The 17,150-nt window shown below is 33.9% G+C and overlaps 1 protein-coding gene across 1 annotated transcript in view; it reads right to left on the reverse strand.

Annotated features, from left to right (window-relative positions):
* LOC143083959 (uncharacterized) overlaps positions 1–2,742 on the reverse strand; it is a 94,611-nt gene extending 91,869 nt beyond the window's left edge. Inside the window, exon 1 of the mRNA XM_076260376.1 lies at positions 2,681–2,742. Within this exon, the coding sequence (XP_076116491.1) occupies positions 2,681–2,728 (48 nt within the window). The 5' untranslated portion in view covers positions 2,729–2,742. The remainder of the gene's footprint in view (positions 1–2,680) is intronic.
* Between the last annotated feature and the right edge of the window lie 14,408 nt (positions 2,743–17,150).

Below are 17,150 nucleotides of genomic sequence, written 5' to 3' on the forward strand. Positions count from 1 at the left end.
TACTATCTGATTCAGTTCTGTGTTACGAATAAAATGAGACCCCACTTTATATAATTCTAACAAATATTTGTTGTCCATTAAACCTGTCTGATTAACAACATGATTTTGTGTAGATTCTGTATAAAGTTGTGTTTGGTCAGAGTAAGGTCATTATATCTATCATTACCCGGTCTGTGGCTTCTAACTGACTGCCCTGACTGACCAGGTACGTCACTACCTCCAGGTGTCCTTCCTCAGCCGCCCACATTAATGGTGTCTGTCCAACCTGTAATATCAACATATAACAAACATCAAAACTTGTGTCATTAACTGGACAATGTTGTGTGATTAATATAAACAAAATATATATCACATGAATCAGTGGTCAAAACTGAATAAAATGACCAGTCACACTTGTATTTATATTCTACATAAACAACAAATAAACAACATGTTTTATTGTGAGATGTCAGAACTTCCATCAGAAATGTCAGGTTAAAAAAAATAACTTTTATCAAGAAACATAAACAATATTTATATCAATGGACTCAGCTGGACAAGACAATTAAAATGAGACCTCACTTTATATAATTCTGTCAAATATTAGGTCTCCATTAAACCTGTCTGATTAACAATGATTAAGTAGAATGATCAAAGTTAAAAAAATACTTTTTTTCAAGAAACATAAAAACGAGTTATATTTTCTGATTCAGTAGGAAAAGACAAGAAAAATAAGACCCCACTTTATATAATTCTGTCAAGTATTTGTTATTTTTAAAAGATGTTTTACATTAGATCTGTAGAATTAACATTATCTGACTAAAGATGTTAACACAACTTGTTCTCATCAACTTCTTATTAAAATCAGATGTTTACAAAATAATTTTTCGTCATGAAACAAAATAAAACCTTTATTATCTGATTCAGTTCTGTGTTACGAATAAAATGAGACCCCACTTTATATAATTCTAACAAATATTTGTTGTCCATTAAACCTGTCTGATTAACAACATGATTTTGTGTAGATTCTGTATAAAGTTGTGTTTGGTCAGAGTAAGGTCATTATATCTATCATTACCCGGTCTGTGGCTTCTAACTGACTGCCCTGACTGACCAGGTACGTCACTACCTCCAGGTGTCCTTCCTCAGCCGCCCACATTAATGGTGTCTGTCCATCCTGTAATATCAACATATAACAAACATCAAAACTTGTGTCATTAACTGGACAATGTTGTGTGATTAATATAAACAAAATATATATCACATGAATCAGTGGTCAAAACTGAATAAAATGACCAGCCACACTTGTATTTATATTCTACATAAACAACAAATAAACAACATGTTTTATTGTGAGATGTCAGAACTTCCATCAGAACTGTCAGGTTAAAAAAAAACTTTTATCAAGAAACATAAACAATATTTATATCGATGGACTCAGCTGGACAAGACAATTAAAATGAGACCCCACTTTATATAATTCTGTCAAATATTAGGTCTCCATTAAACCTGTCTGATTAACAATGATTAAGTAGAATGATCAAAGTTAAAAAAAATACTTTTTTTCAAGAAACATAAAAACGAGTTATATTTTCTGATTCAGTAGGAAAAGACAAGAAAAATAAGACCCCACTTTATATAATTCTGTCAAGTATTTGTTATTTTTAAAAGATGTTTTACATTAGATCTGTAGAATTAACATTATCTGACTAAAGATGTTAACACAACTTGTTCTCATCAACTTCTTATTAAAATCAGATGTTTACAAAATAATTTTTCGTCATGAAACAAAATAAAACCTTTATTATCTGATTCAGTTCTGTGTTACGAATAAAATGAGACGCCACTTTATATAATTCTAACAAATATTTGTTGTCCATTAAACCTGTCTGATTAACAACATGATTTTGTGTAGATTCTGTATAAATTGGTGTTTGGTCAGAGTAAGGTCATTATATCTATCATTACCTCGGTGGATGTGGCCTCTAACTGACTGCCCTGACTGACTAGGTACATCACTACCTCCAGGTGTCCTTCCTCAGCCGCCCACATTAATGGTGTCTGTCCCCACTGTAATATCAACATATAACAGACATCAAAACTTGTGTCATAAACTGGACAATGTTGTGTAATAAATATAAACAAAATATATATCACATGAATCAGTGGTCAAAACTGAATAAAATGACCAGTCACACTTGTATTTATATTCTACATAAACAACAAATAAACAACATGTTTTATTGTGAGATGTAAGAACTTCCATCAGAACTGTCAGGTTAAAAAAAAAAGTTTTTTTCAAGGAACATAAAAACGAGTTATATTTTCTGATTCAGTACGAAGAGACAAGAAAAATAAGACCCCACTTTATATAATTCTTACAAATATTTGTTATTTTTAAAAGATGTTTTACATTAGATCTGTAGAATTAACATTATCTGACTAAAGATGTTAACACAACTTGTTCTCATCAACTTCTCATTCAAATCAGATGTTTAAAAAATAATTTTTTGTCAGGAAACAAAATAAAACCTTTACTATCTGATTCAGTTCTGTGTTACAAATAAAATGAGACCCCACTTTATATAATTCTAACAAATATTTGTTGTCCATTAAACCTGTCTGATTAACAACATGATTTTGTGTAGATTATGTATAAAGTGATGTTTGGTCAGAGTAAGGTCATTATATCTATCATTACCTCGGTGGATGTGGCCTCTAACTGACTGCCCTGACTGACAAGGTACATCACTACCTCCAGGTGTCCTCTCACAGCCGCCCTCATTAATGGTGTCTGTCCACCCTGTAATATCAACATATAACAGACATCAAAACTTGTGTCATAAACTGGACAATGTTGTGTAATAAATATAAACAAAATAGATATCACATGAATCAGTGGTCAAAACTGAATAAAATGACCAGTCACACTTGTATTTATATTCTACATAAACAACAAATAAACAGCATGTTTTATTGTGAGATGTCAGAACTTCCATCAGAACTGTCAGGTTAAAAAAAATAACTTTTTTGAAGAAACATAAAAACGAGTAATATTTTCTGATTCAGTTCAAAGAGACAAGAAAAATAAGACCCCACTTTATATAATTCTGTCAAGTATTTGTTATTTTTACAAAGATGTTTTAGATTAGATCTGTAGAATTAACATTATCTGACTAAAGATGTTAACACAACTTGTTCTCATCAACTTCTCATTAAAATCAAATGTTTACAAAATATTTTTTTTGTCAAAAAACAAAATAAAACCTTTACTATCTGATTCAGTTCTGTGTTACAAATAAAATAAGACCCCACTTGATATAAGTTTTTTTTTTAAATCTGTCTCAGTGTCTGATTAACAATGATGATCGAAGTTAAAAAAAATAATTTCAAGAAAAATAAAAACAAATTATATTTTCTGATTCATATTAATGAAACAGGAAAAATGAGATCCTACTTTATATAATTCTAACAAATATTTGTTGTCCATTAAAACCTGTCTGATTAACAGTATTTTGTGTTGATTCAGAATAATGATCAAAGCTTAAAAAGAATTCAGTGGTATTTCCATGTAAAATGTTTGTGTGGTGTAGAACAGTTACTTCAAATTATATGTGCTGTTGCTTATTATGGTAATATAGCAGTGGTGTATGTTTGTGTTGAGTATAAGTGAAGAATTTCAATAAGCCAAGTTTTTACTTTTTGTTTGCGTTGCTGATATGTCACATGTTTGTGAGCAGTATAAGAGTGTCATTGATATGTCACATATTGGGGTTGGGAATAAGAGTGTTATTGCTATGTCACATGTTTGGGTTGAGTATAAGAGTGTCATTGCTACAATGTGCTATGTCACATGTTTCTGTTAAATATAAGAGTACAGGTATGGTTACATGTTGTGAGCAGTATAAGAGTGTCATTGCTATGTCACATGTTGGTGTTGAGTATAAGAGTGTTATTGCTATGTCACATGTTGATGCTGAGTATGAGTGTCAGTGATATGTCACATATTGGTGCTGAGTATAAGAGTGCTATTGCTATGTCACATGTTGGTTCTGAGTATAAGAGTGTTATTGCTATGTCACATGTTGGTGTTGAGTATAAGAGTGCTATTGCTATGTCACATATTGGTGTTAAGTATAAGAGTGTTATTGCTATGTCACATGTTGGTGTTGAGTATAAGAGTGCTATTGCTATGTCACATGTTGGTGTTGAGTATAAAAGTGTAATTGCTATGTCACATGTTGGTGTTGAGTATAAGAGTGTCAGTGATATGTCACATGTTGGTGTTGAGTATAAAAGTGTCATTGATATGTCACATGTTGGAGTTTAGTATAAGAGTGTTATTGTTATGTCAGGTTGGTGTTGAGTATAAGAGTGATTTTGTAATTTCACATGTTGGTGTAAGTATGTGATTACTATGTCACATGTTACCAGGTTACCCATGATATGTTTAGTATAGAAGTGGTAAATATATGTTGTATGCTCATGTCTCACATGTCATGTTCAGTACAGGAGTGGTGAATGAATGTTGTATGATCAGGTATCACATGTCATGTTCAGTACAAAAGTGGTAAATGAATGTTGTATGATCAGGTTTCACATGTCATGTTCAGTACAAGACTGGTGAATGAATGTTGTCTGATCAGGTTTCACATGTCATGTTCAGTACAAGACTGGTGAATGAATGTTGTATGATCAGGTTACCCATGTCATGTTCAGTACAGGAGTGGTGAATGAATGTTGTATGATCAGGTTACACATATATGCATGTCATGTTCAGTACAGGAGTGGTAAATGAATGTTGTAAAATGTTGTGTCACATGTCATGTTCAGTAGAGGAGTGGTGGGTGAATGTCGTATGATCAGGTGTCACATGTCATGTTCATTACAGGAGTAATGAATGAATGATGTATGATCAGGTGTCACATGTCATGCTCAGTACAGAAGTGGTAAATGAATGTTGTATGATCAGGTGTCACATATCATGTTCAGTATAGGAGTGGTGGATGAATGTTGTATGATCAGGTGTCATATGTCATGTTCAGTACAGGAGTGGTAAAAGAATGTTGTATGATCAGGTGTCACATATCATATTCAGAAGAGGAGTGGTGGATGAATGTTGCATGCTCAGGTGTCACATGTCATGTTCAGTACAGTAGTGGTGGATGAATGTTGTATGATCAGGTGTCACATGTCATGTTCAGTACAGTAGTGGTGGATGAATGTTGTATGATCAGGTGTAACATGTCATGTTGAGTACAGGAGTGGTAAATGAATGGTATATGATCAGGTGTCACATGTCATGTTCAGTACAGGAGTGGTAATGAATGTTGTATGATCAGGTGTCATATGTCATGTTATGTACATAAGTGGTTAATGAATGTTGTATGATGTGTTGTCACATGTCATGTTCAGTACTGGAGTGGTAAATGTATGTTGTATGATCAGGTGTCACATGCCATGTTCAGTACAGGAGTGGTAACGAATGTTGTATGATCAGATGTTGCATGTCATGTTCAGTACAGGAGTGTTAATTGAATGTCGTATGATCAGGTGTCACATGTCATGTTCAGTAAAGAAGTGGTGGATGAATGTTGTATGATCAGGTGTCTCATGTCATGTGTAGTACAGGAGTGGTGAATGAATGTTGTATGATCAGGTGTCGCATGTCGTGTTCAGTACAGGAGTGGTAAATGAATATTGTATGATCAGGTGTTACATGTCATGTTCAGTACAGGAGTGGTAAAGAATGTTATATGATCAGGTGTCGCATGTCATGTTCAGTACAGGAGTGGTAAATGAATATTGTATGATCAGGTGTCACATGTCATGTTCAGTACAGGAGTGGTTAATGAATGTTGTATGATGTGGGGTCACATGTCATGTTCAGTGCAGGAGTGGTGGATGAACGTTGTATGATCAGGTGTCTCATGTCATGTGTAGTACAGGAGAAGTGAATGAATGTTGTATGATCAGGTGTCGCATGTCATGTTCAGTACAGGAGTGGTGGATGAATGTTGTATGATGAGGTGTCACATGTCATGTTCAGTACTAGAGTGGTGAATGAATGTTGCATGATCAGGTGTCACATGTCATGTTCAGTACAGGAGTGGTTAATGAATATTGTATGATCAGATGTCACATGTCATGTTCAGTACAGGAGTGGTAAATGAATGGTGTATGATCAGGTGTCACATGTCATGTTCAGAACAGGAGTGGTTAATGAATGTTGTTTGATCAGGTGTCACATGTCATGTTCAGTAGAGAAGTGGTAACAAATGTTGTATGATCAGGTGTCTCATGTAATGTTCAGTACAGGAGTGGTTAATGAATGTTGTTTGATCAGGTGTCACATGTCATGTTCAGTAGAGGAGTGGTAACAAATTTTGTATGATCAGGTGTCTCATGTCATGTTCAGTACAGGAGTGGTAAATCAATGTTGTATGATCAGGTGTCTCATATCATGTTCAGTAGAGGAGTGTTAATTGAATGTTGTATGATCAGGTGTCACATGTCATGTTCAGTACAGGAGTGGTAATGAATATTGTATGATCAGGTGTCACATGTCATGTTCAGTACAGGAGTGGTTAATGAATGTTGTATGATGTGGTGTCACATGTCATGTTCAGTATAGGAGTGGTAACAAATGTTGTATGATCAGGTGTCACATGTCATGTTCATTACAGGAGTGGTTAATGAATGTTTTATGATCAGGTGTCATGTGTCATGTTCAGTAGAGGAGTGGTTAATGAATGTTGTATGATCAGGTGTCACATGTCATGTTCAGTACAGGAGTGGTAGTGAATGTTGTATGATCAGGTGACACATGTCATGTTTAATACAGAATTTGTAAATGATTGTTGTATGATCCTGTGTCATGTCTTGTGTCATGATGATGCAAGATTTATGTAAAACCAAAGGAATTTTTTAATAGAATACCATGAAAGTGTATGTTAAGTGTCTTAAAGTATAATAAAATAAATCACAATATTTCAGTTGTATGCAGTTAAGAGGTTTTAGACAGCAACCCTTTGACATACAAACTAGAGTGGTATTCATCAGTGAAATGAATAAATCACAATGTTTCAGTTGTGTATGCTCACAAATTATTAGACAGCAACCCTTTGACATACAAACTGGAGTGGTATTCATCAGTGTAATGAAGTCAATCACAATATTTCAGTTGTATACGCTTACAAATTATCAGACAGCAACCCTTTGTCATACAAACTAGAGTCTTATTCATCAGTGTAATGAAGTAAATCACAATATGTCAGTTGTATACAGTTCATGCAGTAAGGAAGTATCAGACAGCAACCCTTTGACATACAAACTGGAGTTGTATTCATCAGTGTAATGAAGTCAATCACAATATTTCAGTTGTATACAGTTAGGAAGTATCAGACAGCAACCCTTTGACATACACACTGGAGTGGTATTCATCAGTGTAATGAAGTCAATCACAATATGTCAGTTGTATACAGTTAGGAGTAATCAGACAGCAACCCTTTGACATACAAACTGGAGTGGTATTCATCAGTGTAATGAAGTATTTCAAGTTTGTTTGGGGCTGTTGTTTGTTTTTTTGTCTGGCCATGGCATTCTCTTTCTACTTCATGTGTTTTTTTGCTGTTTTACTTGGGTATAGGTGTTGAATACAGGAGTTGTATACATTAATGTTGCGTACTGATGTTTCTCATTGTTTATGTTGAATACTGGAGTTGACTATATTGGTGTTGTGAAATAATGTTTTGCACTGTTTTTGTGGAATACAAGAGTTCTATATGCATTTGGGATGTGTAATCATGTTTCATAATATTTTGAAGACTATTTGCAATAATCAGAAATTAACATTGAATCACTGAACACTAACAAGAGCAATGTTTAACTGATTCATATTGTGTTTACTATATATAATAAATACATTTTACTTCACTTACCAAATCATCAGATCTACATTCCAAATTAGCTCTGTTCTTTACACATATTTCTACATCTTTTATATTCCCCTCCTCTGCAGCTGTAAGAAGTTTCTGTAAGCAAAACAAAGTTTTAACATTTTCCTCTAGAACATACAAATGTATCATAAATATAATAATTGAATTTAATAAGCTATATGTTTACAGTTTCAATAGCTTATACTAAACATTTAAATACAATGACTATAACAATGTACATGTATGAAGAGGGAATGAAATTGTCTATAATTTCAGAGTTTTCTTAGAAGAATCTTTAGACAATTGTATTAATTATGCATCAGTTTTGAGATGAGCCTTTTGAGTTTTTGTTGGGGTTAGTATTGTAGGGTCTTGTATGTAATGTTTTGAAGAATGTTGTTTGTATTTTGGTTGTTTTTCATTTTTTGCCACATTTGCCATGGTGTCGACAGTTTCTCTTTGACTTGAAAAGAGTTGTGAATGTCCTTTGATATCTTATGTCTCTTTGTTTGTGTCCTGGAATTTTGTATATTGACTGTAATGATATGGTTTTTCTCCTATTCTAATTCTGAGAATACTACACGCCTGTATCTTTCTGTAGTTTATTGACAACATAGGTCACATGACCATTGACTTTTAAGGAGAAAATCTTACCGGATCCCAACTTGCCATTTTATCCTACAAAAGAAAAAAGAAAACATTTTATCATGTTTGTACACAGGAGGTGTAATTTGAAGAGGAATATTGTAATTGTAATCATGATGTCATATTTAGGTTTTTCTCCGAACTATGATTAGCATCCAACCTTATCTTATTACATACAATCATATAACATATATAAAGTTGTATTAGATAATTTTAGAACAAAATCACTTTTTTTTTAAATAGATGCTGTACTTTCAGATTTTGCATACATTTTAGCGTCATTGTTAAAACAATCAAGGGCCATAACTCCTGAGCAGTATAGGTGAAAATTGGCACTTTCATTATAGAATGCAAGTTATTACACAGAAATGTCATAAACAGTTATTTTTCAATCAATCAGGACAATAGCCCTTAATCAGAAAAATGAAAATGTAAAAGTCTTTGTAGCAACCATTTGTCTAAACTGGTTCAGTCATGTTTAGTCTCTGGTGGAGAGTGGTCCCATTGGCAATCATACCACATCTCGTTATTTTTATATTGTTAAAATATTATCAGTTTCAGCATGTGTTCAGCATAAATCATTCAAAAAAACTTAAAGTAAAGTAAAGCCCCTATCTTAAGCTAATTATCAATTTTATTAAATACCCAAAGTGAAATCTGTAGGTCCAAGTTCTGCAAATGTCAATAAAGGTTTACACGTGGGCCTTCGTCAAACTCTAATTTCAACTTCAGCATGTTATGTAAAGTCTGTCTTCATGGCCTTAATGCCACTTTATATTACATACCCTTTCTGCCAACAGTCAATTAGCATGATAAGAAACTGCAAATAAAGTTTTATAAAAAATGTTAAACAAATACACATATGAAAACCTGTAAACAAAAGTGCACAATCTGTTTTGTCTGCTTTACTGATAATCATTGAATGTTGACATGTGTTGAAAGTGTAAAGTGTAACTAAGGAACATTCAATTAAAGTTTGCAGGTATTTGGCCCAGTAGTTTCAGAGGAGAAGATTTTTAAATGTTAACAAACTTGATGAACAAATTGTGTAAAATTGTCTTTAAAGGGCAATAACTCCTTAAAGGGGTCAATTGACAATTTTTGTCACATGAACTTTTTGTAGATCTTAATTTGCTGAACATTATTGCTGTTAACAAGAATGAGCAGATTTTTGTCAAAGTTAACGACGACGGACGACAACGACGTCGGACGCCGGACCCAAAGTGATGAGAAAAGCTCACTTGGCCCTTTGGGCCAGGTGAGCTAACAAGGCAAAATATCCTTAAAATTACCAATTCAGGGACAGCAACCCAACAACAAAGGGTTGTCAGATCCATCTGAAAATTTTAGGGCAGATAGATCTTTACCTGATAAACAATTTAACCCCGTCAGATTTTCTGTTTATGCTTCATTATTATTGAGTTATAAGCCAAAAACTGCATTTTACCCCTATGTTCTATTTTTAACCGTGGCAGCCATCTTAGTTGGATGGCCGGGTCACTGGACACATTTTTCAAACTAGATACCCAAAAGATGATTGTGGTCATGTTTGGAATAATCTGGCACAGTAGTTTCAGAGAAGAAGATTACTAAGATTTACGAAAAATGATTAAAAATTTACTATAAAGGGCAATAACTTCTAAAGGGGTCAACTGACCATTTCAGTCATGTAATGACTTATTTGTAAATCTTACTTTGCTGGACATTATTGCTGTTTACAGTTTATCTCTATCTATAATAATATTCAAGATAATAACCATAATTGAAAACAGCAAAATTTCCTTCAAATTATAACAGATTAAGGGGCATCAACCCAACAATGGGTTGTCTGATTCATTTGAAAATTTCAGGGCGGATAGATCTTGACCTGATAAACAATTTCATCCCTTGTCAGATTTGCTTTAAATGCTTATGTTTTTGAGTTATAAGCCAAAAACTGCATGTTACCCTTATCATGCCTATGTTTTATTTTTATCCATAGCAGCCATCTTGGTTGGTTGGCCGGGTCACCGGACACGTTTTAAAATAGATACCCCTCTGATGATTGTGGCCAAGTTTTGTTTAATTTGTCCCAGTAGTTTCAGAGGAGAAAATTTTTGTAATAGATTACTAAAATTTACGAAAAATGATTAAAAATTGACTATAAAGGGCAATAACTCTTAACTCATTCGCCCCCAAGACATTTTTGGAAAATGAGGCATTTTCGAAAATTTGCAAACATATGCAAATTATATGCAAATGAGCAAACTCCTGATGCTGTAACTGATGTTCATCTATTAAACTATTGGGATTTGGGGGCGGATGGCATGGGTGGGGGGTGTGGTGGGAGGTGGAATATTTTCTCGTGGGTTTGAACCCACCCCCAGTGAAAAATGGTAATTTTCCGTCTATTTTCCGATTTCAAAACGACCTTGAGAGGTGAACACTGACACGACTGTGTTTTTTTGTCATTCAAGTATTACCCTATAGTTACAGTAGTCCATTCATGCTAACTGGGAGTATATTGGACTTCAGTGTCTTGCTTGGGAATTATTATTGTCAAGTCAGGTCTGCCTAAATGTCCGTTTTTTATGGATTTTTGACAAAACGGTGACCTAGATTTTACAGACTAGATTCCTATTGGCCATATTATACCTCGTTGTGTTCCTATACCACCTATGCATGCATATATGATAATAGTTTTTACCAACAGTCACTTCCATTACGTAGTGGCCATCAAAAGATGCCCACCCCCACCTGATTTTGGCTACTTTTCATGTTTTTCCGATTTTGAACTCTTAAACGGCTTTCAAAGTGCCATATTTTCATGAACAGACATCTGAGAAGAGATAATGGACCATGAACTGCTTGGTTGAAGTCCCTGCTATCATGACAGTTCAACTGGGGCAGTTCAAAAAAAGTATGGAGGGTCATACGGGCCATCAAAGAATGGTTGTCGCCATCACGCCTACAGGCGGGATTGGGGGTTAAAGGGTTAAAAGGGTCAACTGATCATTTCAGTCATGTTGATTTGTTTGTAAATCTTACTTTGCTGAACATTATTGCGGCTTACAGTTTATCTTTATCTATAATGATATTTATCCCCTGGTTAAAGAATATTTACAAACAAACATAAATTTACATTCTGCAGGAATTTATTCTTGGTACTCATTTGCAGATAAATTTTTTAAAGATATGAAAATAAACCCAGAAAATTACTCTTATATTAATGTAACTTTTAAGCAATCAAAAACGTGTTAAAATGTAATATTAAAAAGTGTGTTTCAGAGGAATATGAAAACACTACTTTAAATAAACTTTCAAAATTGGATTCCTCATCCAAACTTTGTCTTAATGGGAAATTAAAAACTAATTGTCAGTCTGAGGAATATTTAAATTGCAATAATTTTATACATAGACAGTTAAATTTAGACTGAGTGATCATTCTCTAGGCATTGAATTGGGAAGGTACAGAAATATTCCAAGAGCACAGATTATGTAAGCTCACATACATGACATAGAGGTGACAATATCGTCCCAAATTATATCGGCCAAAAGTTGATCCGTCACGGTAACGGTATTATGAAAATAAATCAAGGATGTCGCAAACAAATATTTATTAATATTATGCAGTTTTTTATTAAGTATAATAAAAATAATCTTTATTTTAAACAGAACATGGTACATGCGAATGAACAAGTGCCGAAGTGGAGTCACTATCTAGGACGATATATTTAGGTCCGAACTGTTCAGTACAATTACGAAAAACCATGAGGTCAAAATTTGTTTACATTTTGCATACGTTGAGAAATCTATCATTGATCTGATATTTTTTCTAAATTATTTATATGCCGGACGACAATTAATAGAAAGCTTAAGGCACATATATAAACTTGGAGAAAATCAGAATTTACATCTGTAGGGAAAGGAAAAGTCAAAAGATACCAGTTACAACATGTACAAATAAATGTACCACCAGCACTGTAAGTTCAAAGTTCAAAGTTCTTTATTTTACAATTAAGGGCCCCTAATTACGGGACATAATGACAAGTTACAACTCTGATTCTTAACACACATATATATATGAAGATAAAATTAAAATTTAGCTGTATGATCAATAAAACCAAACAACTATGATCTTTTTTTAATTCAAACATATCTTAATTTCAAAACGGATGTACCGTAACGTTTCCGATTTTAAATCTGTTGTTAGGGATTTTAGTTGTGACGTTATTTAAGTTATGACGTCATATGCAATGTAAACAAAGAAACACTATCAATATCATTAGGTAACATTTTTTCATATCAAGGAATTATTAAAAATGAAATTGATATTGTGTTCCTTCCTATTTTATACATGTTATACTAGACTGATAATTATATATTTTACTCAAAAGGAGTAAGTTCGGTAAGGGTCATATTTGGCCCCAATTATAAAGTTCATAGTTACAAGACAATAAATGCTTTAAGTTGCCTTAAAGACATGTGAGAAAGTTAAACAGAACTGTTTTTGTCAAAGTTTAATTCTAACACGTTGATTTTTACATCCCAAAAAGGTCAAGATAAGGGATTTTTGTGAAATTTAACAAAATCAGCTGGATTTCAACCAAATAAAGGACCAGGAAACATAGAGCGCAGGCGTCGACAAGCTTAATATTCAAATAAGACATGTGAAATGTCTTCACAAACATTATTTTAAAAGATCTTTGTTGTCGACGTATGCGCTCTATGTTTCCTGTCCAATAATCTATGGAAATTTACCCATTTTTATTGATTTTTTCGTCAAAAATCAATATGAGTAGAACTTGTGACGTCATAATGAAACGCAGAAACGTGAAATTTTCAATAAAACGGCTTATATCCTATCTAGTCAATGTATTAGCAATAATTTATCGTGATATTGGTAAATAAATCCGAATTTGAAATTTACGCTAAAAATGGGGGCCATTTTAGGACCTTATCGAACATACTCCTTTCATGCAAACGAGGCGGAAAAAGGAAGTACATTGTAGATTTCTGCGCAGATGCGGGAATTCAAAACATGACATAATTATGATCATGTATGATCTTAACCTGCTAAGGCTTAGTCCAAGATTACTCTGAAGTACTGACAACAGTGGCGGATCTAAAAAATTTCATAAGTGGGGGCCCACTGACTGCCTAAGAGGGGGCCGCTTCGGTCATGCCTCAGTGATTCCCTATATAATGAAAAAAAAAATTTCCATAAAAAAAGGGGGCCTGGGGCCCCTGGGCTCCCCCTAAATCCGCCTCTGGACAAGCTGGGGCTACGGACCCAGCTTGTGGCCCCGTCTTGCAAAACTGCCATTGGACATTGTAATCCTTGACTATGCTAGACAAGCTTGGGTCTTTCTTGGACACCCTGCGGTTTTTATCGCAAAAATCTCTGACTTTGAAATACTGTCAAACTAAAACTCGTTATGCTTCCTGAACAGGAAGATCAGCAGTAACTGTGTAAATAAGTTAACTGTCAAAATATGTTTAATATTTTTAATTATCACCATAATTTGTGTATTTTAAAAATGTTTGACAAAATAATTTGTGTTTCTTCTCCCGATTCTATCACCCTTCACAAATCCTGAAGGCCAAAAAAACTTATTTAATTTAACAAACAATAGTTAATTTCAGTCCCAAAGATTGTTTTTATTTGAATTTGTGATACAGATCATTTGCAGATGATAGTATTTCTTAAGTCCCAATACCAGGAATCATTAAGGACTTTATTTCGGTTTATTCATTCAGGAAGAAAGTGTAAAGTTTCTGAAAGTAGGATGAATGTTGAAGGAAAAGTCCTGACATATCCTGGTCTATAGTATATTTATTTTTGAAAGTCTTGAGATATCCTGAGAATTCCCCTAGTTTAAAGCTGCTTGATTTGAAAGTCCTGACATTTCCTGTAATTCTCCCATTAACTTTTTCCCTAAAAAAGGGGCTAAATGCTTTACAGGATATTTTCAGGATTTCCCAGGATAATCTTGAGATATCCTGGTTAAAAAAATTGTCAGGATTTATTTCTGCAAGGGTTTTTGGCCCCTAATTCCTAAACTGTTGGGACCAAAACTCCCAAAACCAATCCCAACCTTCCTTTTTGGTCATAAACCTTGTGTTAAAACTTCATTGATTTCATTTTACTTATACTAAAGTTATAGTGCAAAAACCAAATGTCTTCGGACGACGACGACGCCAACGTGATACCAATATACGACCAAAAAATTTTCAATTTGTGGTTGTATAAAAATCGAATCGTAATTTTCTGTCTATATGCACATCTTCATAGTACATGTATGTCTTTATTATCTACAAAGTTCATGAATTTTTGTTGTTTGGTTTTAGAGGAGTTGCAATGACATGAACATGATGAACAGGACTGACGGACGGACAGATGAACAGAGAGACCGACGGAAAACAGTGTACCATAATACGTCCCGTAAACGGGCATATAAAAATGTAAGTGGTACAAAAGAGGGAAGGGAATTTGATTGCCACTGGAAAAAAGGGTATATATGATTGATGGGAATAGACATGTACATTAAGCCTCCCAAGAGTCATGAGAGTTGTTGCAATGGTTCTTTTATGCGCAGCCTTTATAAACACTGTATGTTCAGGATTTCAGGATAATAATATTTCAATATATATAACTTTTATTCTTTTCCAGAAATAAAAAAATAAAGATTCAGAAAATAAAACTACAAATATACTGGATACATGTAAAAATCGCATAGAAAAACTTTTATTTGTTAAAATCCTGATTATTTTGGGAAAAAGGACCCTGGGCAGTTTGGGGGGAATTTTTCACACAATTTTCAATGAAATTGGGAAAACCCAACAAATATACCAGATGTGAGTTTTGATGTGTATAGTTCATTAGAAATTACCTCTTTTGTGAAAATAAGAAAAAAAGAAACTACATGATTGCCATTTATAATTTTATTGTCCTGTCCTTTTCGTTTTTAAACTTGACAACATGCATGACATGGCATCAAAATACAGTACTTCTTATATTCCACATGTGATAAGATTTTTTTCTCCTTCAAAGACAGAAACCATGATTACAGTTAATAAATTCTGGGATAGCCTATAAAATAAGATTTTTTTTTAACTGGCCAAGCAGGCTAACACTTTTCTAAATTCATTTGCCCTTTCTGATATTTACTTTTCCTTCAAAATTGAGAAAGAATTACCTCATAGATTCGTAGTAATGTGTTTAGTTAGCCTTTGTTAGTCTTTATATGTTTTGGAGTTTAGTGTGACGTCCATTTTCACTGTCTAATACACAATTTTATTTCGGGGCCAGCTGATCAATGACCACCTAAAGCACTGTACATGAAGGGTGTGGGATTTTCTCACTGCGTTGAAGACCCATTGCTGGCCTTCATCTGTTGTCTGCTCTTTGGTCGGGTTGTTGTCTCTTTGACATATTCTCCATTTCCATTCTCAATTTTATTATATTATACAAATATCTAATGTCAATTTTTAGTGAGGAAGAAAGTGAAAGTAACATTTTATTAGATTTATACATGAACATTTGTTAACTCTTCCAATTAGTTTCTGTAAAAAAAATATATTACTTTTTTCTTTTTTCATGTTTTTCTTTTTCATAATTTTCAATTCAAGAGTTTTATTTGATTGTCCACTTCCGGAATCTGGTCCATTATTGATTTTGTCTACATTTTCAGTTTATAGCCGCCATTTGTCGAAGTTGTCATGGTTGTATTTTGTCAGTTGGATATGTTTTTCACTCGGTTTTACACATTGCTTGTTTGCGATTTTCGGCATAAAGCTAGCAGTTAAGCAAAAAGTACATCGCTGTCATGAATAATATAGATGAAAACGCAATTTGAAAAATTTTCAATCCAGCCGGCAGATGTCCCTAAAAATCTTGTTTGGGAATTTTCCTGCTGAAATTGGGAAAAATGAAGGGGTTTTGCCATACATGTAGGGAATGGGTCCGAATACCTGACCCTGTGGAATGCTAGAAAAACCCATGTAAACTGATATTAAATACTTGTCTCCAGTCTAAAGCCCTACAGGTAGTTCACATGTACACGTTAGCACATCCTTGTGAACTGATGTTAATAAAAATGTGTCCCCTGTACACGAATGCCCCACTCGCACTGTAATTTTCTATGATCAGTGGACCATGAAATTGGGGTAAACACTCTAATTTGGCATTAAAATTAGAAATATCATGTCAGAAGGAACACGTGTACTAAGTTTCAAGTTGATTGGACTTCAACTTCATCAAAACCTACCTTGACCAAAAACTTTAACCTGAATTGGGACAACAGACAGACAAACGAACGGACCGACGAACGGACAAACGAACGGACCGACGAACGGACAAACGGACGAACAGACATACAGACCAGAAAACATAATGCCCCTCTACTATTATAGGTGGGGCATAAAAACTTATCTCAAGTCTAAAGCCCTACAGGGAGTTCATATGCACACGTTAGCACATCCTTGTAAATAGATGTTAAATATAAAAAAAAAAGATGTGGTATGATTGCCAATGAGACAACTATCCACAAAAGACCAAAATGACACAGACATTAACAACTATAGGTCACCGTACGGCCTTCAACAATG

Source organism: Mytilus galloprovincialis, chromosome 7, assembly GCF_965363235.1.
Source record: "Mytilus galloprovincialis chromosome 7, xbMytGall1.hap1.1, whole genome shotgun sequence".
NCBI classification, from domain to species: Eukaryota; Metazoa; Mollusca; class Bivalvia; order Mytilida; family Mytilidae; genus Mytilus; species Mytilus galloprovincialis.